General features: G+C 58.7%; 3 protein-coding genes across 3 annotated transcripts; 2 read left to right on the plus strand and 1 right to left on the minus strand.

Moving 5' to 3' along the window:
- Positions 1 to 1,116: 1,116 nt before the first annotated feature.
- Positions 1,117 to 11,418, plus strand: BESB_002710 (uncharacterized protein; the record flags this gene model as incomplete). Its single annotated transcript, XM_029359026.1, has 13 exons — positions 1,117 to 1,246; positions 1,675 to 2,175; positions 3,029 to 4,728; positions 5,309 to 5,364; positions 5,588 to 5,695; positions 6,046 to 6,104; positions 6,638 to 6,788; positions 7,270 to 8,326; positions 8,600 to 8,800; positions 9,470 to 9,890; positions 10,198 to 10,298; positions 10,447 to 10,554; positions 11,227 to 11,418. The coding sequence occupies 13 exons, from the start codon at positions 1,117 to 1,119 to the stop codon at positions 11,416 to 11,418; spliced, it is 4,785 nt and encodes a 1,594-aa protein (XP_029221939.1).
- Positions 11,419 to 17,891: 6,473 nt separating this feature from the next.
- Positions 17,892 to 20,487, minus strand: BESB_002720 (4-hydroxybenzoate polyprenyl transferase; the record flags this gene model as incomplete). The annotated part of the gene is made up of 2 exons (XM_029359027.1): positions 17,892 to 18,844; positions 19,302 to 20,487. The coding sequence occupies 2 exons, from the start codon at positions 20,485 to 20,487 to the stop codon at positions 17,892 to 17,894; spliced, it is 2,139 nt and encodes a 712-aa protein (XP_029221940.1).
- Positions 20,488 to 21,602: 1,115 nt separating this feature from the next.
- On the plus strand, positions 21,603 to 25,128 carry BESB_002730 (uncharacterized protein; the record flags this gene model as incomplete). The annotated part of the gene is made up of 5 exons (XM_029359028.1): positions 21,603 to 23,192; positions 23,370 to 23,461; positions 23,788 to 23,832; positions 24,073 to 24,149; positions 24,599 to 25,128. The coding sequence occupies 5 exons, from the start codon at positions 21,603 to 21,605 to the stop codon at positions 25,126 to 25,128; spliced, it is 2,334 nt and encodes a 777-aa protein (XP_029221941.1).
- Positions 25,129 to 25,682: the final 554 nt, after the last annotated feature.

The following is a 25,682-nucleotide window of genomic DNA, read 5'->3' on the forward strand; positions in this document are numbered from 1 at the left end:
CTGACTCCCGTTTGTAGCGTTAGCGTGACTTCTAGCCCGCGCTAGGCGGGAGTTTGTCGCCAGCTCCCGTCGGCTTGTTGTGTGCGCGCTGCTTCACCGGCGTTGTCTGCTGTCGCGTTCGCCTGTGCTTTCCATGGCGGATGCTGGCGTTTTCGCATACCTTTGTAGGGCAGATGCAGCTTCATGCGTGTTGCACGGGCACGCTTTCCTTGCCGCTTGCTCTCTAATTTGTTCGCCGACAGTGTGGTCAGCTGTCTGAGGCATTTCTGCTGTGAGGTTGCGTGCACGCAGCTGCTTCAGGCACCACGTACTCCCTTCGCAACGCACCTGAATTCTCAATATACCGGGCACTTTGGTCGGGGATTCTCTCGCTGCCCTTTTCTCTAGATCCTGCGTGGTTTAAAATCCTCCGGCTTGAATTCCTCGCCTTATCGTCTGTGCCCGCCGAGCGTCAACGAGCAGCCACAGGCAGCTTCCTCAGGAAGGTGCTCCTCAGCATACAGAACGCTAGGTGGCAAGATGGCAGACACAGATCTGACAGCCACTTTCCTTCTTGAAGGGTCTCGGCGTTTTCTTGCTTCGCTTTGTCTCGCTTCTCTACAAAACTCAGTCTCTGCCTCTTCACGGAAGCTGCGGCAGCAAGCATCTGAGACCACACAACGTCGCGGAATGCAGCCCTGACGAGGTTCCAAAGAGACACTGTAGACTATCTCTCAGTCTCGCACGCCCTTCCTCTTCCCTCTCCTCCCCGTGGCGACCCTCTCGTTCTCGCTTACGGTCACCTGGCAGGCGGAAGATGCCCATATACAACAATCCCGAAACCCCGCAGCTCGTGTGCCTCCTCGCCGCACCACCCCCCCCCCCCTGCCGCAGGCAGCTGCAGAGCAGCTGTCATCTACTAGCGACCAGCAGAGCACTCTCACTTCTCTCCGGAGGGTCGAGGATGACTGAGTTTGGTGTATGTCGCCGTGCGTTTTCTGCGCCGTCTCAACGTCAGCTGCGCACTGCTGGACGGCGCTGAAGGGCGACGAACCGAGCTCCTCCGAGACGAAGTTGTGAGAAAGTTGAGGATACTCAGTGCTCAAAAAGGAGCCCTTCCCTGTCTACAGACGTCAAATGCAGGACAGAGGGACGCCGTGGAGATGGAAGAACAAGAAGCGAACCTCTAGTCGTGCGGGGGGTGAGGGGCAAATCGCGACGGAGCGCGGTGCGCGGCTTTGTGTAGCTAGCGGTGAGGCGGGCGGAGGTGAGTCTTCATCGAGTGGGGTAGTCAGCAATTTCCCGGTTTTCCATTCCGACGACGGAAATGAGGATGACACCTGCAGAGGGGAAGTCTGTAAGAGAGCGCCCACGAATGAGTGAGTCGCTGCTTTTTAAAAGTTAATAGTTATGGGGCTTGACAGCGGCGAACCCAACAGACGCAAGCGAGGCGGGCTAGCGTGAGCAACAGCGTCGAGCGCAGACAAGTCATGCGCGAAGAACTCGCAGCTCTCATCGGTTTCACAGATTAGCAGGGAGAAAGAATGCAGAAGACTACAGCCGAGAGGGATAGAAGCAAGTTCGCCTCTCGCGCGTGGCGTTCATCTCACGGCAGAGGAGACACATCAGCGTATTCCGTCTGTGCCGCGTGTGATTTATCTCGGGGGCGTCCTTTCGTTTAGTTTTTTTTCGCAGTTTTCGATTCTTTTGCCTTTCTCCCTCTCGCGCACGACCCGTTTTTCCGCCTCTTTTTACCTCTGCTGGATTTGTCTTCTCCTTCTTCTCATCGTCCTTCGGTGCAGTGCTTCCTCTCTCCCTTCTCGCAAAAAAGCGAGCCGCCCGTCGACACTGCCTCGAGCTCCCCCGCCCTCCAGGCCTCTGCGCTCCTTCCGGCGCTCTCCAAACTCCTCGCATGCATCTTCCCTCAGCCTGCCTTGTCTCTTCGCCGGTCTCCTTCTGGCTTCTTCTCTGTGTCGGATCTCTTCCGCACCCCGCCCGCAAACGTAGCCGGCGTGGTTGTCGCAGCCTCGTGTCTGCTCGCGCAGGGACTTGTGTGCGCACCAGAGGCAGCTAAGCCCGGCGGAGGCTCGCACATGGCGCCTGACGACAACACACACGCAGAAGAAGAGACGCAGAGGCTCGCTGGCAGGCTGTGCTCGCTCGCGAGAGTCGAGAGAGGGACAAACGGCCGCGTACGTGAAGATGGCGGACCGTCAAAGCAAGGATAGAAAGTGAAGCTTCAAACGGGACGAATAGAGAGCCTGAAGAAGGTGCCTGAATCCTGCAGGCACTAGAGGGGGTGGGCGCTCCCCCGTCGGCGCACAGCGCAAACTCTTTCTCCCTTCTTCCGTCATGGCGTCGTTTTGCCTCTTCGTTTCTCCCTTCTCTTCTTACCAGACACGCCGGTTTTCCCCTCTCTTCCGGAGGCGAAAACCCTCATGCGCAGCTCTTCCGTCTCGTCTCTTGCGCCCTTTGCCTGTTTTGCTGACTCGCCCTCGGCTTCCAGCGCGGCAGAGTTCTTCTGCGGAGCCTGAGAGTCTTTTGTCTCCCCAACCGTCCACTTCCTGTCTGCCTGCTTCACACCCCTCTGCTTTCTCTCAGCCTGCTCGTGGGCTTTGCTTCCAGGCTTCTGTATCCTCTTCCGCCTTTGATCTGAGCACGTTTCCGCGCCCGGGCCCGCGTGTTACTCGCTCGGAAGACCCGCTTTCTTCGTCTGCAGCAAGGAGCGGATTCTATTCAGAGCAAGATACGGAGGGAGACGCTCTTATTTTTTCTTTTGCTGCGTTCTCTTGCGTGCCCTCTGCCAGCGGATGCGGCGCCCTGCCCGCAGACAGAAACGGCAGCGTGTGTAGGTCGCTCCCTCGTCCGCTGAGCGACATTCCTGGTTGTGGAGGAGCTCGGATTCCCAGTCTCCGTTGTGCTCTTTTCCCTCCCTCGCATGCACCTTCAGGGCATCGCCGCAGCGAGCCTCACTCTCCCCTCCCTCTCTCCCGTCGTTTCGCGGATTCAGAACGGCGTGTTTCTGCGTCCTTCGCTCGTTCATTTTCAGCGCCTCGCACGTTATCTGCTGCCTCTCCCAGGCCCTGCTCCAACGCACCGGACAGCTTCACAGATCCCTCCAAGTCCTCGCTCGTGGCGGCCCTCCGCGTCTCGCCGGCTCTGCCGTGCTCGTTGTCGCCCATTTCTCTGCCTTTTTCCTCGTGTTTGTCGGCGGCCGTGGTTCGCTCTTTCCGCCTCTCCTTGCTCGCCTGCGTCTCCGCTGCCGCAGGGCGCGAAGACGGAGGTCGCTCGGCTCTACTGAGCGGCGCGCAAGAGCCCAGAAACAGAGGGAGGCTCGCTCAAAGCACCGAGCCCGAGAAGCGAGGAGCCAAGTCGAAGAAAGGCGGAAGACGCGAACGTCCACGCGGGCAGGACCAGCAGACAGGCCAGCAGGAGACGCCTGTCTCCGGCCGTGGCTCGCCTGCCTCGCGGCTTGCTGCGGTCGCTCTGTTTTTGCCTCTCGCGTCGCACAGCTACCGTGACAAAGACGCGGAAGCGAGCCCGGAAAGGCCACACGCGCAGACGCCGACGGCCCCGGAAGGCCTGCTGCGCGACCGTGGAGCTGGCAGAAGAGAGCGGGAGCCGAGGAGATTCACCGCGACGCTTCCGCCCGCGCCGGCGATTCACAGCCCCAGAGAGTCCTCGCTGCAGAATCACGCCAGCGCACAGCGAGAAGGACCGACACCCAACGCGCCACACGGGCGGACGGCAGGGCGGGCTCAGACAGACCCAGACCGCAGAGGCTCGGAAGGCTGCAGGGAGGATGTGCGGCGAGAGGGGCGTACGGCATCGGAGCGGGAAGGGCGACGCGAAGCCCTAGTCCCGAGTCTGAAGCGCGGAGACGGACTGGGGGAAAATTCCGGAAGCGCGACAAACGTCTGCAGCGGAGAGACCTGCGCGGCGGTGTGCTCGCGCCTGCGGAGAGACTCCGATGCGAGTCGCGCCGACTCGCCCTCCGCCCTCGCGTCTCCTGTCCGCAGAGTGGGGCCCGCGTCGCGCGGCTCTCCGTCTGGTGGATGCTCGTCTCCTCGTTGCTCGGCTTGCGCGCGGCCTCTCGCGTTTTCTTCCCGCGCTCTCTCGGCGCCTCATCGGCCGGCGGTGGCTGCCTGCCAGGGCTTCGCGGCGCCCGCGGAAACGCGCTTCCTGGACTCGACAGAGGAGCGAGATTGGCGGCAGCGCGCCGAGAGAGGCGCGGAGGAACGCTGGCCGAAGAGCGCGTGGCCCTGTGGCCTCGACCGCATACCGGCTGAAGAGCTCGCTGCACTTAGCGCCGAAGCTGAAGATGGAGAAGAAACAGAAGACCGGGAGCAAAAGCTGGCGTTCCTTTTGGAGTCTGGGGGCGAGCACTTACCTGCAGACGAACTGCAGCTGAAGGCGAGCTTGGGCGACGAGCAGGCCCGCGGCACGTCTGCGCGCGAAGGAGCGCCGCGCGAGTGCGCGCTGGATCGCCTGTGGTGGAAGGCGCTGCTGTCGTGGAAGCTGCTGCAGCTGCTCTGCATCGCCCTCCCTCTCGCAGCCTGCGCCGGCGCCACGATGCTCGCGCTCGCTGTGTTGCCGCTCGTGTGGTGCGGCGTGGAGACGCTCGCAGGCCCGTTGGGCGCGTGGGTCCCCACAGAGGAGACAGTTCAGGCGAGCCTGGAGCATGCCCTCCTGCAGGCGATCGGCGCAGCCGCCAACGCAGCCGGTCCAGCGTACGTGAAGTGCCTGCAGGTAGGCGAAACGGCCAGAAGCAACGCGCGGTGAGCCACGCGTGACGAGATTGTCTTCTGCTCTAGGCTCTCTTTCCGCTGGCGCAGGGAACGCCCGAGACCGCGGCTCGGGATCCAAGCGGGAGAGCTTGAGGCGTGGCCTCTGAGCCTGCCGCGCGCACGTTCGCAGGCTGGAGGACACTTTCGTCGCTCGCCTCCGCGTCGAATGGGACGCGGAGTCGAGTCGGTTGTGGTCAGGGTTGCTGCTTTTTCGCCGTGTCGTCTTACCTAAACCCTAAACCCTTCTCTGTTCGAGTTGTTATGGTATCGACTTGCTTTCTGCGTGCCGGTGGCGGCTCCATACAGCACCGTCTTCCCTTTCTCCGTGGCCGTGTCGGCTTTGTTGTCGCTCCGGCTTCGTGTTGGTCTCTTGTCTACTCGCGCTGCGTCTCCTGTCTTGCTTCACTTCCTGTTGGCTCCGCTCAGCCGCCGCAGCCCCGCGAGTCGGCATGCGTTCGCGGGCTTTTACGCGAACTGCTTCCTTTCAGTTTTTTTGTTTCGCGCATATTTTTGATCTTTGGTCCTTCTGTGCATGTGTGCAGTGGGCGGGCACCCGCCGCGACCTCTTCCCGTTGAAGCTCTGCGACTTCTGCGCCACGTATGGAGACATCTGAGAAAACGACTTTGCTGGCGTGTTCGCAGCCGTGAGAAGCCCAGACACTCAAGCGCCTGTAGCTCTATTTGACTGAAAATAGGGAGACTCGTGGTGTAGAGAGGGGGTTATGTGAGCTAACGCCGCGAGAGAGGATCTCGGCAGGCCCCTCGCCACGACAATCGATGTCGCATGCCGCTTTTTCTCGCTGCCGCTTGCTTCCCCGCAGCTTCCAGCGACAGCCGACCGACGCCTCGTTCATGTATCCCTACATAGCGCTATTGATGCAGAGGCGATTCGGCGACAACTGGAGAGACGAGCTCGTCCTGGATCCGCGGTGAGTCACGCCGGGAGAGACATACAGGCTGGGCGCTTCGCTGCGCCGGTGACCCAGCTCTGGTCACCTTGCGTGATTGTCCTCTAGGCCTGGGTTGATGCTCTGCGCGGTTCCTTCTCGCGGGGCGCCGCCGCAGTTTCCAGAATGTGCTTCTTCGCTTCCGCGGGGTCCTTCTGCTTCGGTTGCTGCCTTCGGCATCGTCCCTCGCCTCTCTTCAGACTTCCTGTGTTTGCTTCCCCGTTCTGGTGCGTTCGGTCTGTTTTTTCGCGCTCTCCGCTTTTCCTCTAGCTTGCTTGCGCGGCTGTACCTCTGTATCTTTGTCCCCGTGTGCGTGTCTCCCGCGGTCGCAGACCGGTTGGCAGCGGCTGCATCGCAGTCGTGTTCCGGGGCCTCCTACGCCTCCACGTTCGTCCGGACGACCCTACGCACCGGCGGTTTCTTTCGCATGCTTTCTACGCCTTCGATCCTCCTCATGCCGACTCAGAAGGCTCCCACCCTGAAGCGACAGCCCCCCTCGAAATTGCTGGTGCGGCTGCCGCGGTTTCAGCTGGAAGCTGTGCCGCATTCGCTGCTGTCCCTGCCTCCACCGCGGGCGCCTTGGGCGCCACTGTCTCCTCGGTGGGGACTCCAACCGCGGCCGGAGCCGCGGCGGCGGGCGCCACGGCGGTACTGGCCGAAGGCGCCTCTCAGCTCAAGCAGGCCTTGGTCGCGTCGCGAGGAGAGGAGCGCGCAGCAGACGAAGCGGGGGGGAAAGAGACAACCCAGACTCAGATCGGCGCTTAGTCAGGAGAAGAGGCGGCGCAGACGTCAGGCAGGGAGCCGCAGGACTCAGCGATTCGCGCGGGCTCGGCTGCGGAGATCGGAGAGGCGATCTCGCCGGCAGGGAGAGGGCGGGGTCAGCCGTGAGCGAAAGCGAGAATTCCTGCCCAGAGGGGGCAGGAGGCGACGAAGAGACGCTCTGGATGTGTGTAGCTGTGAAGGCGGTTAAGCCTTTCACAAGGGAGTCCATGCAGGCAGACCTCATGCTCATACAGGGGCTCGCCAAATTCATTGAAAGCATCCCATTCCTGGACTGGCTCAGTCTCTCTCCCGGGTCAGGACGCTCTTCCGCCCTTTTCGGTTTCTCTTTGCGCACACTAGTGACTGCGCATGCCAATATGCAATCAGAGCGTCTCTGCGCAGCGAAAGCGCGCAAGTGTTTCCTCATTCTGAGTCGATTGAGGTGTTTTGCACTCTAGCCATGGGATGAGTGAGCGGGTCTGCGGGCGCACGTCGAGGCACCTTCCTCTTTTATATCCGCAGCAGAGATCCCTTCCGGTCACACTTTGTTGTCCGTGGTCTATACCTGTCTACCTGTTTTTTAGCCTAAGAGATATCCAGTTATCCATCTGCGTGGTTCCCACAACGCCTTCCTCCCGTGCGTGAGTGCGCACGAATTCGGCGTCTCAAGCTCTCCAGAAGCCTGGCGCAGGGGGCGTGCGGACGGCTCCCAGAGACGGCTTGGGCGAAGCGTCGCGTGAGTCACTCTCGAGATTCATTTCGCTGTGCGGTGTGTTTGAGTGGCTTTTTTTCAGGGTGAAGCAGTTCTCGGAGAGTATGGAAGCGCAGCTGAACCTGGAGACCGAAGCTCGGAACTTGCTGCGTTTCCGCCGCGACTTCGATCTCCCATCTCCCGTCTTCCCCGCGTCTCTGTCCTCCCTGACATCTGCGTGTAGACCGCTGCCCAAACACGGCGCCGGTGACTCTGCGTCTTCGTCTCCGCCGTCGCATACTTCCCGCTCGTTTATCTCGTGTTCGTCTTCTCTCGCCTCGTCCTCTGTTTCGAAGTCATCTTCTGCGTCCTCAGCCTCGTCTTCCTTCCTGCCCCCATTTTTCCTCTGGCTTGCGTCTCTGCTGCCGGCGTTTTCGCTGCCGAGTCAGACAGTCTCCGCGTCGCTGCCTCCTGCAGTCTCCTTCCCGCTGCCGCTGCTGCCGCTCTCAGACGGAGACGTTCTCTTCATGACCCTCGAGGAAGGCCTTCCTCTGGATCTGCTCCTGCGCTCAGCGGCCGCGTCGCGAGAGGCTGCGCCGGGTGCGAGTGGAGACTCGCCAGCAGACACCCGCCGCAAACGCGAGCGGCGTCGCGCGTGGTCTTCGTGGGTGTCGTGGCGGCGCAGGCGAGAGGCGCCGCAGGTATCGGGCTCAGACGCGGAGGAGGCAACGGGCCTTCCAGCGTCTAGCCAAGTGCGCGAGCTGACTGCGGCTGCGGCGGGGGAGAGCGAGGGCGCCGACGAGCCGAAAGCCGCGACGGCAGGCGAAAAGAGGCGCAAGCGCCGCGCAGGTGGAAGTTGCGTAGGAGGCAGCGCTCGACTGGAAGAAGGAGGAGCGGACGCGGAGAGGCTGCTGGAGCGTCCAGCACAACGGCGAATAGACCCAAGTGCGAAGGGTCGTGTGGAAGCAAAAACGCTGGCGAAGCAAAACGCCGGTCGCCCGGAAGCCCCTGAAACCCCCGCGATGAGGTGCAGAGACGACGAAGAAGAACGTGGGGATGACAGCACCGCGGGGAATGGGGCGAGCGGCGGCTACTACCGACGGAGCCTAGAGGAAGAGCTAATTGAAGCCGCCAGGATTGCAGCTCCTCAAGTTGATAAAGTAAGGGGTGTCCGAAAGGACACACAGAAGCTGTCGCCTCTGTAGGATTCGCGCCGCCCTCCGCGTTGTCCTCGGCCTTCTGCGTGCCTGTTTCCTTCCGGTTCACCTTGGCTATCTCGCTGTGCTGTCTTATCGTCGCAGCGCTCTCGAAGCTTTGACGCTCTCCATGTTCCTTCTCAGTCTTTTTGGCGTTTTTTTCGGTCTCCGGCGCGTAGTGCTCTGCGCCGCATCGCGAGTCTCCTGTCTCTCCGTTTCGCTGCGCGTTGCGATCAGGAGCGCGAGCGCATCGGGCTCGCGGCGCTACACGCCTTCCTGCAGATGCTTTTCCTCGACAACTTCCTGCACGCCGACCTCCACCCCGGCAACGTCATGCTTCGCCGCGGGCGCTGTCTCGTCCCTGCGGCCGAGGACGCAGCCCTGCGCGCGGGCGCCTCTGGTGCCGCTGCAGAGGCCTCCAGCGAGCAGAGAGAACAGGTAAGAGGCTGAAAGAAGATATCTAGAAGGGGAGAGAAAACGGGCGCGACACGTTGTTGAATGGGGCGGATGCGCGGCGCTGTGGGTTCTGCGGCTCGAGGCGGGTGCAAGGTTGCACTTGGGTAGTACGCCTAGCCATCTGCACGTGTAGAGTATTCTGTCTGGGATTCAATGCGTCTGACTGGGCTTCTGCGCCCGGGTGATACTCCAGCACTCTCCCCCCGCATTCACTCGCATGCACGTGTTTCTACATCGGACTGCATCATTTTATCCCAGAGTTCCTAGCGACCTCCTAAACATCCCGCCGTCTCTGCGGCGTCTCCAGTGTGTATCCTGATCTCCGCACTTCCCTTACATCTCGAAATACTATGCACTCATATAGACGTGGCGGATATACACATTTGTATCTACTTCTGTATGTATATATGCAGGTGTACGAACTGTGTGCATGCAATCATATGTTTTTTGGTCCGGCTCGCAGCACACGGCCGCCGATCGTGTTTGCTAGGGATCATCCGGCGCTTCGCGCGTCGCCGTGTGTGTTTCGTGCTCTCCTACGCGATATCGCGCCCGCACGTCTGTTCGCGACCGAGTTGCGTCGAGCTGGCAAATTCTGTTGCTTTTGCGTAACCCCTGGGCGCATGCCGTTCTCTTTCGCGTGATTTACAGCTGCCTTCAGCTGCGCCGTTTCCGTCGGGCGGCAGCTCGGTTCCCATTATTCCTCTAGCCCGCTTCGTCACATGCAGCGAGGAGGACTGGCACCACCGAGCCTCTTCTCCGTCTCTCTCCTCGCCTTTGCGCGGGGAATCCGAGAGCCCGCGCGCCTCTTGGCCTGCCTGCGAGCCGGGAGAAAGGGAGCGGCACGCGCGCCTGCCGATAAGCGCCGCCCGCTATGCGCCGCAGCTGCAGCTCGTCTTTCTAGACTCAGGCTTGGCGGCCTCGCTCAGCGTCCAGGATCGAGAGAATTTCTTGCTGCTTCTCAAAGCCATTGCCCTCGCCAGAGGCGAAGCTGCGGGTTCGTCTCCGAGCAGTCCACCAGCAAAACTGCGAGCTAGTTGCGAGTCAATTCTGCTTCCTGCTCGGATCATGCGTACGCATCGATATGTGAATACATAATAATAATATGTGACAGAGAGAGCGCCATCCACCCATGGGCATTTCTTCACTTTTTCGTGTATCTGTTCTGTTGGCTTGCCTATCCCACATGCGGGAGAGACCTTCACCGCAGCGCACATAGGTGTTTCCTTCAATCTGACGGTGTGCACCGAGACGTATTTGGACAGATTAACCAATAATTCGTCATCCTGACTCTTCGGCATCGTTCATCGCCTTCCTCTCCCTCTCGCTTTCGATGCCAAGATTCAGTTTACATTGTTGCGTGTCTGTTTCCTTGCCAGGGCGCCTGCTCGTTGAGCGCGCGAAGCGGCGCTTGGCTGACGCAGACGTGGAGCCTTTCATCCGAGGCGTCGCAGATATGGTAAAGAAGTATCATTTCCAGGTGAGAGTCGTAGAGGAGAGGAGAGGACGCCGGCAGCGCAGCGGCAGAGCCCGCTGAAACGTACGGCGGCGACTTGGGAGAGGAAAACTGCCGAGTCAAACACTCTGCATGTTTCACGTTGCTATTTCACATTTGCTGCTGCACGCAGGAAGGCGACGGCGTCCGCTTGGGGGCTGTTCAGCTTGGAGAAATTTTTTCCAAGATGCTCGACCTCAGTCGCCGACACAGAGTCGTCCTCGACAGTCAATTCGCAAACGTAGGCGGGGAACAACGTACAGAGGGCGGTGCGCGGGCATTCGCTCTATGCGCACTGCTGCGTCGCAAGCTCACTCATGTATCTATGTTACGATGTCTCTAAGTTTTCGGGGGCGGTGAGAGTCAGTCAACCCCGTGGATGCGGAGCCTTTCGTCGCCATTTACACGTACACGACACCGACGTGCGTTACTTACGAGCTGATTGCCCTCCGCATGTAGATTCGCGTTTCAGCTCTGAGTCCGCATGGTCGATAAAAAACCGATGCAGATGTTGAGTTTTCCTGTATGCGCATGCGCATGCATATGAGCACGTCGTGCAAACCTTGAGACCAGCGTTCGGGTGGGTTGCGAGTACCTGAAATAGAATTAAGATGTACGTGGCATCATGGCAGAAACGCGTATTACACTGGAAAGCGCTAACGCCTGGATTGTGTGCATCGGCTCCGTCGTCAGGAGGGATTTCGTTTTGCGTCTTGCTGGATAACCTCCAGAGAGCGATCGGGATGTTAGAAGCATTCCGCAGTCCAGCCCGCTCCTCGCAGTGACAAGGGGGACACCTTGTGCGCACAGGCGGGCGCCAGGTTCCTCCGTCGGGGCATCTGTATGCCAGACAAACGCGCCGCATGGACGGACTCAATACTCATAGCCTGTGCGCTGCGTGTGGCCTTTTTAGGTGTTTCTAGCCATCAGCATTCTGGAAGGCGTAGGCAAGCAGCTCGACCCCCACGTGGACATTCTCAAGACGGCGCTGCCGTACACAGTCCGCGCTGCCAGAAACCTTTACTTGTCAAAAACACGCCGACGACAGGTGCCTATGGAAAGCGAAGAAGACTCCAGAAGGGAAGAAAGTCGTGACACGTTGTAATGCGGAGCGGCCAGAGACGGAGAGGCCACACCACGCGGTCAGTCTTGTGGCCTCTGCCTTCTTTGCTTCCTGTGTCCGCGACCTGGCTGCACATCAGCGAACATCATCAGAGTGGTTTTTTGCAATTTCGAGAAAAGTTGTTTGCAGCACAAGGCTTTATACGGCGTCTGTCCCCACCTACATCTAGTGTTCACGTAGAGCGGAGGCTTCCACAGGCACTACAATCGTCTACTCACGGCCCGCGCTGAGCGCTGCCACATGCTGCCGCGCTGGGCTGGCTGCTTGTCAAGTTGCTTGTATCTTGCTAGCTTGCTGGGTGTCTTGGATTGAACTATGAAAACTCGCATCACGCATGGCATGCCCAGCGTCTCACGCACCCGGGACGGTGAAGTGGCGAAGAAGGGACTTCGGTAACTTCAGCACGTACCCACTCACAATCGCGGGATTGCGTGTATGCCCGAAATCATGGAGTCAACGGGCCTTATGCAGGGACATGACCGCTTTCTTGAGTGCTTCTTTCAGCCGCGCTGGCTTTACAAAAGCAGCATTTGATAACCCAACTGCTGTAACGAACTGCGGCATGTCTTCTCAGATCAAAGCGTCGACATCTGTCTGCGACTGAATAGAGCTAGAGTTCTGCGTATCCCGGTCTTGCCGGCGCCGCGCTGCAGCTAGTTGCAGCATTCCAGTGGCCTCGCTATTATGTCCTCTCTGGGAACTGGTGAAAAACAACGCAGAGCTTGCTTCCTTGTTTTCTCGGGCCTCCCCGGCTGAGACTAGTATCGTATCTTTTCCAAGCATCTACCGACTATAAGCTACGACATGCGGTTGGAGTCTGTACAGTTGGGTGAACGAGGCGCGCTTGCCACCCACAGCGAAGTGTGCCTCCCTTAGTTGGTATGAAAACGCTTTTTTCTGGTGCCCCTCTCGTGAGGATATAGGGGCCTCGCAGCGGATCCCTGCCTAAAGTGGCGTCCCACACCGTCTTACTGCAGGAGCGCGACGCACCCTTGCAACCAACTCGCAGTTGCTCAGCGCCTGACGAATATGAATCGTTGCTGTGACGCCTGATGTAGGCATCAACTGCCTGGTACTTACACACTCTGTTGATAAATACACGGTCATTTGTGGGTGCCAGAGCGCGTACGGCACATTCATGACCCGGCTAGCTGCTGGGTCATCGCAGCTGTGGCATGTCTCAAGTCGCGAGATGTGAAGCAGTTGAGGAAGTCGTGGCTCTGCCGCGTCCCGGAGCAGTGGATCGAGGAGAAAGTCAAAGCGAAGGGACATGGTTCCGAGCGTCGTGATAAAGTCTGCTTCCAGGAGAACAAAATAGGTCTTGCACCCAACGTAAGGGGACCGTTTCCTTCACCACAGCCCACAAAGCCTGCCGTCTTGAGAACAGTGTGTCACGTGCTGTGGCTGAGTTCTCGGGAGGCTGGCCTAGTTTTCACTTTCGTGTACACCTTTCTGCCAAGCCTTTCGTACCAGTCGTGGACCAGTATTCCATGCCTAGTTCTTCAGTTCAGAGCGAACGTCTCCTCACGTTGCGACACTGCTCGGTGTCACCGTTGCGGATTCTGCAGATCTACGGGGCGGACAACCACCGTACACGTGTCAAGCCTCAGGCAAGTCCTTTGGGAAGAGCGACTCAGTCTCGTAGCCAGTAGCATCTACACACGGTGCGGCGAACGTCGGATATCACGCTCTCACTGCACCCTAGATGCACATCCGCCTACGTGGAACGATTGACTAAAGACCATAGTATCACCGTCTGCAGCTCACCTCAAGCGATACTCATGGATACACCGAGAGTGCTACTAGCGACAACTTCGACTAGCACTCTACGCACCACACCCGAAACGCTACGCCTGCTCACCCTTGAGCTAAACGCGGCGTGGAAGCGGTCCCGCGCTGCTGGGTCATACGGATGATAGCACAGATGTCGATGTGAACGCTCGCGTCTTGGCTGGCGACCTGCACAAAGACGCGCAACGAACCCGATACCGACTGAAGTGGGGACGCGTTGCTAAACGGCATGACAGAGACAGCAAAACTGAGGCTGAGCAGGGACGCCTCGCGGACGGGGGCCAGCTCCTTTGCACCGCAGTCTGAAGTCAACTTGTGCAACGAATCGCTTGCCGAGGACGCAGGAGGCGACCGAGTCGTAATGTCTGCGATTCTGTTCTAATTCCCCGTGGTAAGCACAGTCAACTCACTCTCAGCGTGTGTGCCTGCCACGAGCTTGCGGCATGCAGACTGGCATCGCTCTCGCTCCGACAGTCGCCACTGTCGAGTTGCAACACTGCAGAAATGCCGTTGTTTCCGGGCTAACTCGTCGCCCCTCAGTTGCTCGTTGGCCTTGCCACAGAGGGCTGGCGCGGTCGTGTTGCGGGGCTGAGTGGGAAGCACTGTCGGCACCTCGAGAACGAGTCCACTCACCAGCCTTTGACTGTCCCGTTGGTGCGTGCCCTTGGCGATTGCCGTGGGGATTTCTTTGGCATATTGCCTCCCGAGACGTCATCTCAGTCGCTACCACCTGCCTCCCGTTCCGGTCCAGTATCTCCGTGACCCGCCCCTGCATTTCATAATGCTACCTGTCAATGTCGGACGCGGTAGCTGAACTCTGCTTTTCTCGATGTTCCTGAGTGGATTACCACAATACCACGGACGCCCACATTCGTCGACAGTAGGGTTCGGTCTGTGTCGCGGCCCGGTTACGGCGGAGCTGCTGCAGTGTGCCAAATTTCTGATGTGTGGATTCTACGAACACAGTCCTGTCGCGTGCTCTTCTGCCCGTTCGCCCGCTCCGGCGAACATGTCCTGTGTCTGGCTAGGTGTACGTGCGGTCGCGCCTCGAACGCCATGACGATGTCGAATCGTCTGGAACGTTTGCCGTGGTTCGGCATTCGGCGGTGTCTGCTACAAAACCGCCCGCTCCGCCTCCCCGCCTTGAGTCGAGGGGGGCAGGCGCGGATTGGACGCTCGTGTTGTCCCCATCTAGCGGCCGCGCCACGTGTTAGCGGTTCGCCAACGAGTCCAAGCCACCAGGCTCTGTAGCTGTATGGGCCGTTTGTCCCGGTTGCCGAGTCGACCCAGAGCCAACCTGTCGCCTGAAGGTCTGAATCCTCCTCCTCAACCATTTCTCTCTTGTCAGTGTCCTCTTTGTCGCGTTGAGAAGCCGAGACTCCGTACGGCACCTCATCCCGCTGATCACTCGGCATAATGCCAGCTGGACTGCAATGTAAGGCGGGCGAGTCCAGGTCCCCGCGTGAAGGCGGGCAGTCCTGAGAAGTAGTCATATTAAGTAATCTAGGTCGAAGAAGAATGAACAAGTCGAGAAGAAAATTGAGATTTGGATATCTTGAATATCGTGGAACACTTCATTAAGGAATAAAAATGAAGACATGGTGGATTCAACCCTGAGGTGCACTAGCCGTTCTCGGCCAAGACACTCTGCATGAGACGTCTGGGACGACGCCAGTCACTCATTATCGGCTGAATGAGTTTGCCACCCGCGTGCAAATATCAGATACATCTTCCTCCCGCTATTGCATGCACGACGAACACAGTTCCGGTTTCTCAGGCTGAAGCTTTTCTGGGGTCCTAAACAAACGCCGAGATGCTGCTAGAGCCGGTGGCGAATCGTGGGAGGCGAGACCATTTGGTTTGGCAGAGAGTGCTAGATCGTCCTACAGCTCCCGATGCGTGATGCAGTACGGTGAAGCGCACGCGCCGGTTATATCGCGGTACTCTGCTATGACATACGAAACACCTGATCTGGCTTTCTAATGGCACAACGGCCCGAGCCAGTGGCCATATATTTCCATAGTGATGTCTCCTCTCGGGATGTGTCATCTTGCAGGTTAGTGAGCACAGTCTCTACTGAATGGGGACAGACGACAATGTGCAAGAAGCTCGAGCTGCACATGCCGGCCACAGGAGAAAATGCTGGTTGTGGTTACACACAATGCCAGCTCATCAGGCATCATATAGAGAGCTTAGTGCTGCAGAATGCTTCAATGCCCTCCAGGCAGGGGGGCGCGGGCGAGTGTGCTCCGTCCGTCCTGACTACGCATCCGTTCCAATCGCGTCCTAAAACGGTGAGACAGCAGCACGCCATCTGCATTCGAATGCTGCAGTTTGCCTTTCGCATAGAAACAGCGGGTTAGGAAGACTCTAGGTGGCGCGCCCTCTGCTTCTACTTCTGGACGCTTGATGAGTAAATGTGACCTCGCTATATATCACGGAAACCTGGTTTCATCAACTAGCTCTGTTCGCCATCACTTCTGCAGTTCCTGAAGCATCCGCACTTTATGACTTGCCTCGCATACTCAGCGCGCGCAAGAAGCATAGTTGTTACGCGGCACCCAGGCCTCGCGCTGAGCTCAAGCGTTTCCACCTGTAATAAAAAAGGTAGATGCAAAACACCACGTGCATGATACTATTGCAGGGCAACGGCCTGCGGCACCCCTATGGCGGCGGAGAGCGTTAACGAACAGTTTGAAGAACGGGTGAATGCCTCTGTATCCGGTTGACGGACTTCGGTCACTTGTAGAAAGCGTGCGTCCCTTTGCTGCGGCGTGACGAAAAGTATGCTTTCGTGGCGCATATTCACATGCTATCTCCCATCAGAAGCAGAAAATTAACGCAAGACATACCGAATATTGCAGGGTAACAGAGGCAACAGAAATAAACGAGGCCATTTCTGGAGCCGCACACGGCGAGAACTTCGGTTCTGCGCAGAGGTAGCAGAGGACTGCTGCTGTGAAAACCGATCGAACAAGAAAATGGACGGTAACACTAGATACGTCTTTTCTGTCATCGTAAGAAGCTGTGCTCGTGCAGGTCCCACGCGACGGTAACTCGGATCGGGGAGAGAAATTACAGAGCACTCATCCACGTAAAGAAAGATGGTGCGTCCGGCTTGTCCCGTCTCTGTTCAAACAGTTCCACCACCGACTCATCACTGCAGCCTTCCCACGCGTTGGCAGTTCCCCACGGACTGTTGCTGAGCGAATGCACTGCTACGAACGTCGAGACGAACTATCGATACACGCCTAAACCTAAACCCTATGTATACCTAAACCCTAAACGGTTTCCGAGCAGCAATTTTGTTAATTAAAAACTTGTGGAGCGCTCCCCTTTGGTAAGGCAACACGGCAACGCCTATTTGGCTGGAACCCGAACTGTAGCTTCAAGTTGTATCCTGCAAAACATCTGTACGTAGGCCTTGTAGGATTGACGAGTGTGCGCTGCTGCTGACACTTCATTTGCTTGCACAAACGGCATCGCAGCGAAAAAATCACCCTGACCAATAGTAAACATTAAACAACGGACTGTGAGACATGGTGAGCTCTTGAGAACCTTCAGTCTCGCACGTTATCTCTGCTCGCCTGCTACGGCCAAAGTTGATACCCTGTTTCCTGGGCGCGCCGGGATTGCCTGTCCATTCATGGACCCGTCCAAGAGAGCGACTGCATAAGCTATCACACCCCACCTGCCACGCTGGCGAGATATCCAGGAGAATAAGACTACAAAGTTCTGCCGTACCGTTCTGCCGTACCGCAGCCGGCAAGGAGAGTAGCCGCTGGGCAGGCGAGGCAGAAGGAGAAAAAATGGACGAGCTAAACCGGAAAAAAGGGGACATACAACACCGCCCCAGCTATCGTATCGAACACGAGTGACACCGTGGAAACAGCTTATGCGGAATCCAGCGGCTGTTCGCCTTTCTCCGGTTCCACCATCGAACACGGCCTTCCACACTTGACAAGAAGCCTGAGATGCCAAAAAACTGAGGTCTAACCCCCCTCGTGTGCCTTTCATGTTGAACTTTCGGTTTTGCGAAATACAGCACAGCGACAATGACACAGATACATGTACGCGCCGGTACGTCTAAGTATTTGCAACCAAATACAGACATATATCTTCGTCGGCCTCGCTATGTGCAAGTGGCTCGCCGATGTCTGTTGCACCTGCGATGCAGAGCACCAAGATCCGAAATGCGCCATCGCTGGCAAACTACGCTGCGCACAGGATTCGACAAAACGCAGCTGAAATAGAGGCAACTCACAAATAACCATGGCGCCCCGCTGCTGCTTGCGTCGTTCGCCGTGAACCCTGGAAATTCTGAGTTCTTTTCCTAGCCGCTGGCACGTGCCTTCTCGTGGTGCTGCCCGTATTCTCCTACGACCCGTACGTCTCAGTTTGGCTCCTCCGTTTTCTGTCCCTCATGTATGCTTCCGCCCTCTGCGTCCATGTCTTCAGTCGTTTCCTCCGTGCAAGACTTATCGCCTCGATTGTTCTCCTCGTCCTCTATTCTCGCTTTCCCTCCGCGTGACAGCTGGTCCTAACTTGCTCGCCGCCGAGGCTGAGCCGCAGCAGCGTTTGCCCTTCCCAGCGCGCACGACCGGGCGAGGAGGTTGCAACCGATACTGGATGACGTATGTGTCGGGCTGCCAAGCCTATGTCCCTCAAGGGCCTGACAGGCTGCCCGCGCATGTGTCTGATGTCTCTTTCTCGAGTCCCTCTGTAGACTGCTTTCGAGAATTCTCAACTAGTTTACTAGCTAGAATGCCAACAAACAGAGTCGCACCTACCCACTGGTTTCTTTTGAAGGCATCGCTGCATGCCTTAGGGTCGTTGAGATTCGTCGTGGTGCTTTGAACCAGAAGCTGGAGGCAACAGAGAGCCGTGCTCGCGTAGTAGGGCCAAGCCATCTGCGAACTCAAGCCCGCGCCGAGAAGGCAAGCTGCGTAGGCCGCGGAAAAGCCAGCAGTCCACAGCGGCGTACGACTTCCGAACAAGAGAGCAGTGGATTTGATCCCGACTCGTCGGTCGTCCCGCTTGTCCTGGTGCGCGTAGATCGTGTCGTAGGTGAGCGTCCAAAAGATGCCAGACGCATAGAGAAAGAGCGGCGTGAGGCCGAGGGAGCAGAAGGACGACATCGCCGCCAAACTCGGTGCAACACCCTTGCCCAGACCCCCGAACGCGGAAGAGTCCCCAGAGCCGCTGCAGCCGTCAGAGCTGCTCTGGGCACCCGCGCAGTCGCTGCTGAGCGCTGAGAAGTGCCCAGCAGACGCCCCCTGCGAGGCAGCGCCGCTCGCCTCGGGCAGCCCCAACTGTCCGGTGACCGCAGTCCAGCCTACCAGAGCACCCCAGTTGAACGTGAGGCCGAGCACCAGCTGCGGCCAGTGCGTCACTCGCTTCATCAGAGGATAAACGGCGACGAGGCCAACCGACGCGAGCGCCGTCACCACCGTGGCGGGGTTGAACTGCAGGAGCAGCGCGAGCGAAAGCCCCAAATGCACCGACAGCGACGCGAGCGCAGCTTGGGGAGACAGACGTCCGCTCGGCAACGGACGGCTCCGCGTTCGCTCGACGCGGGCATCCAACTTCCGATCCAGCAAGTCGTTGACAATACAGCCTGAGCAGAGGGCACCGATCCACGGAGAAATGGAAAACGATGTGTGTGAGGCGGCCACACAGGCACAGCCAGCGGCGCGTGAAGCAGAACCAAGGCTGTGTGCCAAGGGGAGGAGGAGCAGCAAGCGATCCACTACACACGAGTGCTTGCGAGCCACTTAGCCAACAGTCAACGTCCCTCAGGCGCAACGCGGTACATCGGACCACGAGCATCTTCTACTGGTGACAAGCTCTACCAGAAGACACTGGGGCCCAACTCAAAGACCCGCGCGGAGGGTACCTGCGCCTTTCCTTCGTCGGTAAACATCTTCATTCCGTCCAGGCATCCACCAAGCTGCCTTTTTGTCGCTCGAGGGCATCCGCTATACGAGTCGACGCCAGGCACGCAACATCCCGGCTGCGGCTTGATGAAACCTGATGCCCTGACCACATGAGAGGTAACGCCGAAGAATTCTTACCCGCAGAGCGCATGAGAACGGCGCCGACCCAGCATAATCCTACCCACTTGGCTGTGTCGAGCCAGAGGGCGTCTAGCGGCACCAGCGCCGTGAATTGAGGAGCAACCAACTCCTCGCCGCTCAACTGCAAGCGGCCAGCTCCTCCGGAGGGAAGAGAAGAGGACGAGATCTGGGAGGCGGACTCCAACGCAGACTCCTCGCCTGCCGGGGGTGCCTCAGCAGCGCTGCCTGGCGCCTGCCTGAAAGACGCTTGCAGCAGCTGCTGGACCGTCGTACCGTCCTCCTGCGCCCGACTATAAGCCGAGCTCGCCAGCGCATACGTCGGGGAGTAGACGCTCGCCGGCGCGGCGAGGGCAGCGCTGTGGGCGCAGGGCCAGAAGAGCAGCCAGTAGCCTATGGGCGCGTGGAATCGCGAGAGATCGAGAAACGCTGCGGCGCGCGGAAAGATAGAGGAAGGCAGGAGACTGGCAAGCAGAGGGTACCGGAGCTCAGGGACATCGTCTTGTGCAGGCGAATGACGGCGCAGTCTGTGCTGGTGAGGCCGGCGGAAAGACGAGCGTGGCGGTGCGCTGAACGGCAGCGCCGCAGCAGGCGAAGACGCTGCAGAAAACGAAGGGAACGCTAAGGGGATTTTAAGGCTCGAAGACGGACGCGGGACGCAAGCGGAAGTGGGCACGACCGCCCTGTGGGAGCCTTGCCGCCCACGACTGTAGCGCGGCTCCCATCGCCCCGAGGCCGCATGGAGGGCAGTGAGAAGACTCTTGGGCGGCGCCCGAAAAACCGCAAGCGAGGACGACGCGCAGAGGGCCGCTGCTGTGGACAGCAAGCGGGTGCTGGCTGCGCCGTATCGAGAGGGCTCCGAGGGGAGGAGCGAATCAAAAAGACGCTGTGCGCCACAAGGAGCTGGGACAAATCGTGATGACGCACGCGTCGCGTCGCCGATGAAGGCATCTGCTCTCGCGGCTGACTTCACATGTTTCTCGACTGGACATGGAGCAGCACCGTCGGGAGAATTTCCAGCGGCGCAGGGAGACGTCTGCCTGCAGCAGGGCACACCGCAGAGAGTAGAGGGCCCAGCAGCAGCCTCAGGGCGAGCTGACGACGGCCTGCGCGGCGGCGCTCGCTGCGTTCCTCGCCTCCACAGAGTCCGGAAGGCACACCTGGTCACGCTGCGCCCGCTGCCCATCGTGAACCCGGGAGAAAAATAAAGAAGCGAGAGAGGACCTGGGAGGCTTGAATACCAACCGCGGCACCAGCATGAGAGGCGGCGGAGACAGCTCGCTCGATGCTCCTCGCTGGCGGCTGTCTTCTTTCTCGTCAGCGCGCACGCGGACGACGCGCCAGGCTGCCTACGAAGAGCAGCACCCAGAAGGCCTGACCGTTCTCCGAAATTTGGCAGGTGCCTTCGGAGGCAACAAGCAGTGAGGCGACGGATTCAAAAGAGGCGTCATGGAAGCCTAGGAGACACATCTGAGACAACCTGAGGAGACGGAAGTGACGTCACAGAAAGGCGGCGAGGGGGGAGCACAGGAAGAGGCAAGACGCGGAAATACACTACGCAAGCTGAAGCTTCCTGTCTCCTCTGTCGCTCCTCGTCCCTGCCTGTCTCCTCGTCGCGACAGGGGCGACCTCTGTACACGAAATTCCCCCTCGGCGCCGCGGGTCTCGGCACATGCAACCGCATGGGCGGAACGCTCGAGAAGCCCCGGCGAAATGTCGAGATTGAAACCAGGCTGCCTCGAAGCCTCTTGTAGGAAAACGCGAGAGAGAGAAACAAAATGTGAGGATACAGCGAGGAATCCGCAGAAGGACCTCGGACGCTAGGGCTGCATGCATGCGCAACGCGCTGCTGGTAAGCTTGGATGCTGGCGTGCGCATCGCTTTTCATCGCGTCCTTCGAGTCCTTGTCCCTTTCAACTACAAAATCACTACCCTCGAAACGAATGCATATCTCGTGCTCCCTCTGCTCTTATCTCGGAGTTGCTTTCGTGCGTCATCTGGGGGTCAGGTGTCTCTCACGTCACTTCACCAGGCGCCCCCGTTCGCAAAGACGGCCTCCGTGACAGGATCTCGTTTTTCTCGAGTCTTGTCCTTTTCGCTCAGAAATGAGTCCTGCCCGCACTTTGGATTGAAGTGTCCTCGTATGTAGTCTTTTTTTAGCGAGACTGGCCCTGTGTTAGCGGTGGCGATCCCTGTTCTCGCTCGCTATCGCCTTTGGACGAGGGATGGAATGATGGAACAGTCTGCTGGCGGGCGGATAATGCGCGAGAGAACTTGGAGGTCGAGTCAATCGTCGTCGGCATGGCGAGATGCAGCCGAGTAGAGGCGGTGAGCGCTGCCTCTGGAGTCGATGTGTTCAAGCAGACCGAGACAATCCTGCGGCAAACGCCTTGGGAGAGTCTCCTGCTGTCGCAACTTCGGCGCTTAATCGCGGAAACGAAGGACGCCCAGAGACCAACTTTGCCTCCGCACTCCTCCCGCCGCGTAGGCCGAGAGCCGTGCGGAGACAGAAACGCAGCTGGACACGAAAGAGAGGCAACATCCGAGGAAACCGTTGGCAACCGTCGACGGGCACCGCGCGGCACGCATGCCAATCGAGCGAGAGAAGGAGAGAACAGTAACGAAACTTCGGCTCACGCGGACCGAGGCGAGTCGGATGCAGGCTGGGGGTCGCCAGGGAATGATAGCCGCGCGAAGCCTCAAGGGGTAATGGAAATAGGAAACGAAGGCGACTGCAAGCTAGCAGTGATTGGAGGATTTCCGCTTCGTCAACAAACCCTAGAATTCGACAGCCCACAGATCCGTATGCTTCTTGAAGGCTCGCGAAACCTCGCTTCTGTACAGCCGGACGATCACCCGGATGCGAATGCCTCCCGTCGCCCCTCTCCGCTTTCGTCTTCTGCATCGCCTCGTCCTTTTGTTGCGTCCGCCCCCTCCGCGTCGCATGCGGGCAGCGCGTCGCCGTCACCCGACAACTCCTCTGATGCCGTTGCGCCGTCCGGAGGCCTTCTCTCGCCCTCCTCGGCGCGCCTATTTGCGGGGCTTTCGCCTGCGGCCTCGGTGGCTTCCGCCGCGCCTTCTGAGTCTGGGCAAGTGCGCGGAAAGGGAGAAGGCACCGAACTCGAATCGGTTGGAGCGCCATCCAGTCTGCGTCCTGCGAGCGACCTGTCTGCCGAAAAAGTGAAGGATGTTCACTCTGACGCAGGTCATTCCCCGCTAGATGACAGGTCTGCGCCCGTGTCGATCTACGAAGTGGTCCCTGGCGCTCTTTTCCTGCCTGCGTACCTCTCAGTCTCCGAACAGCTCTGTCTCGCTTGCGAGTGCCTTTCTGTCTATTCCATGCCGCCTCATGTCTGCAACCTCTGCAATCTCATCCACAGTTCCGCGGAACCCAGTGTCGCAGGAGCCTCGAGTTCCTCGTCGCACTTCAGCAGCGAACAAGCAGGGAGGGAGGCTCAGGCGTGCGCCGACGGCGCCCAGGGCGAGCAGACTGAGACGGCGGAGGCAGAAGGCGGCCGCGACGTAATCTGTCGGCGTCGAGAGGGAGAAACGCCGAGCCAGGAGGCTGCGGCCTGCAGGCGTTTCGATGGAAACCTCTCGCGCGCGTCGCTGTCACCATTTCTGAAAAAACAACTGAGGTGGGTGACGCTAGGTCGGCATTACGATTGGACTAAGCGGTCGTATGACGAGGAGACGAACGGGGTAGGCCGGTGCCCTTCGACTCGCCCCCTGCTCTCTTCGTTTCCTACTTCAGCGGGCGCCACTCCTGCGATTTCTCCGTCCTTCGCGAAGCTGCCGGCGGCGCTCGAGAAGCTCTGCGACGATATTTTGCAGCTCTGCGAGCCTTACCTCGCTGACGCGCGAGAGGGAACCAGCAGACGTGTCATGGATGTAAGTGATGGTGGGATGAGACATCCGCTCTTTGGCACGGACATGAGCTTGATGGACGGCACACGCCTACCCGCAAACTGCTAGCTCGTTCAGGTCTAGCCACGCCACAGAAAACTTTATAGGGAGGAACTAACCGGAGCCTGTGTCTGTGGGTCGTTCATGCGATCACGCATGCAGGCCGCGATTTTGAACGTGTATCGGAGTGGAGACCGCTTGCGAGGTCACAAGGACGACGCGGAGCGAGCTGAAGAGCCGCTGGTATCCATCAGGTCAGCGGATCCGCTGTCTGCCTCCCCACACTGAGAGGTCGCTGCGTTGAGGGTGCTTGCAGCGTAGTCGCTACGCCAGCAGACAAAACATAGCGATAGCGAAACAGGCCGTGTTGCTTCTTCTAACTATGTACAGACACAAGTAGCATTTGTGATTTACTTCACGGGTATACAGGTAAGACAGCGCGCGTTGGGAGTAGAGTGCCTGGCACACACGGCAAAAAAGGTACCGGATGATCGCCGCAGAGCCGCTCTGCAGCTCGGCGTCTGCTGATGCGGACGCAAGACGAACCCGCGTAGCGTGTGGGATTTTCCTGTCTGTGCAGCATCGGGCAGCCAGCCATCTTCCTTCTTGGCGGCGACTCTAGACAGTACGTCGTTTTGTGTAACTCCCTTGGCGCACTGTCGCCATTCGGGATCAGGGAACTATCGACGCCTGCTGAAGATAATTCCAGCCTCCGTATTCCGTTATAGGCTGTGTCGACGATGCGTGGTGGAGCAGCTTGCTATTATTGTGCTAGACTGGCTCATGCTGCGCTGAAAACGGGCCCCCCCGCGACATGCATTCCCCCGCGACATGCATGTCTCAGATTCCCGCTGTCTCTTCTCAGGGTTGCCCCCAAGGCGCTCGTCCTTCGATCTGGCGACGTGCTTGTCCTCTCTGGAGTTGCGCGCTGGGCCATCCACGGTAGGCACTTCGTCGTGTCTCGCGGCCTGATTCGTCTGCGCCGTTTTCGCAAGCGATGCCTGAGGAGTTCTAGCTGGGGCGCGTGACGCTACAACAGACAGATGTCATAGGGAAGGGGGTTTGGGGTTTCCACGTTACCCGCGCGTACACTCGCAGCCATTGCGGTGTAGAGCCGACGCGACGACCTGCCAATCACCAAAACGGTCATCAGTGTGACTACCTATAATACAATATGGAGTTCTCCCAATAGCATCCCTAGCCGATCCATATTCGCAAACCTCCTGGTCGCGTACCATAGTTAGTTCTGGAAGCCGGGATGAGCAGCAGACTGACCGCGCACAATGCCACGAGCAGGTCAGCTAGAAACTAGTGTTAATGCTCTAGGATACGATTACCCGCAAAGAAGAATTATCTCTAGTCCGTGAGACCGCTGTGTTGTGTCGGCTCAGGTGTGCCGAAGCTTCTCTACTATAACCCAGTGATCAGTTTGCCGGCGCCGCGGCGAAGAAAGAAGCTGCGTGCGCATGCGTCGACGATGCAAGGAGGGATGCGAATGAGCACAGTCGGTCTTCAGACACAGATGTACGAGTGGCGCTGCTCAGAAGACCGTCAGAGCTCTGAAGGCGTTGTATGCGCCGCCAGAAATCTTGTAGCAGCAGCTGGTCTGTCAGGCTTTGGAGAGTTACACGCCGATAGCGGCATGAGACTTCTTGCAACGTGCACTCGCAGAGGCGGACGCACAAATTCTGGTAGTTCAAGCTGGCTGCAGCTTCTCGAGGTGTACCGGCGACAGACAGGCGATTGCAGACACGACTCTGGTGATATTCGGAGTGGAACCGGTCTCAACGGACACGCTACGAGCACATCCGACCAGACGGAACCGCTGGAAAAAATCGTGGGTTCACAGACTGCCAACGACGTAGTCTCGTGGCTCGGCGAGTTGCGGCTAAATCTGAGCTGCCGGTGTGACGAGAGCTAACGGCGCCAGGGAGTCCAATGATTGTGGTGAATTTGCCATGTTCACAGATGTGAACCCGTGCCTACATCGTGGACCGTATTCCGTTGCTCTCGCCCATATCAGACTAGAATTGCATTGAACACTTGTACCCCTTTTCTAGTGCGTGGGCAGACGTCGTGTGCGGCTTGCCACACGTGTGTATCACGCAGTACCAGAGATCCACCATTACTCCACTTCTCACAGAACAGCTACCCGGGAACGTCAGACAGCAGCAAGGAGAAACTGCTGAGTGTATCGGGTCATCAGGGCGCACGATCGCATAGATGCAGTGACTATGGCTCCAGTATGATTCGCGGCCGCTTTTTTTTCAGATGCACAGAGTAGACTTAGTGATGACATCAGGATAGTTGGTTCGGCATATGAGGTAATAGGCGAACCCTGCGGTCCAAGGCTTCACACGGTATGGAGCAAACTGACTGACTGCCGGTGAAGCGCAGTGATACAGGCAACAGCCCATCTTGGATGCCCACTACCAGGGTGTCGGTGTCCCAGACTCATGCCGTTGCTTTCGAGCT

This window comes from Besnoitia besnoiti, chromosome I (assembly GCF_002563875.1).
Source record: "Besnoitia besnoiti strain Bb-Ger1 chromosome I, whole genome shotgun sequence".
In the NCBI taxonomy this organism is placed as follows: Eukaryota; Apicomplexa; class Conoidasida; order Eucoccidiorida; family Sarcocystidae; genus Besnoitia; species Besnoitia besnoiti.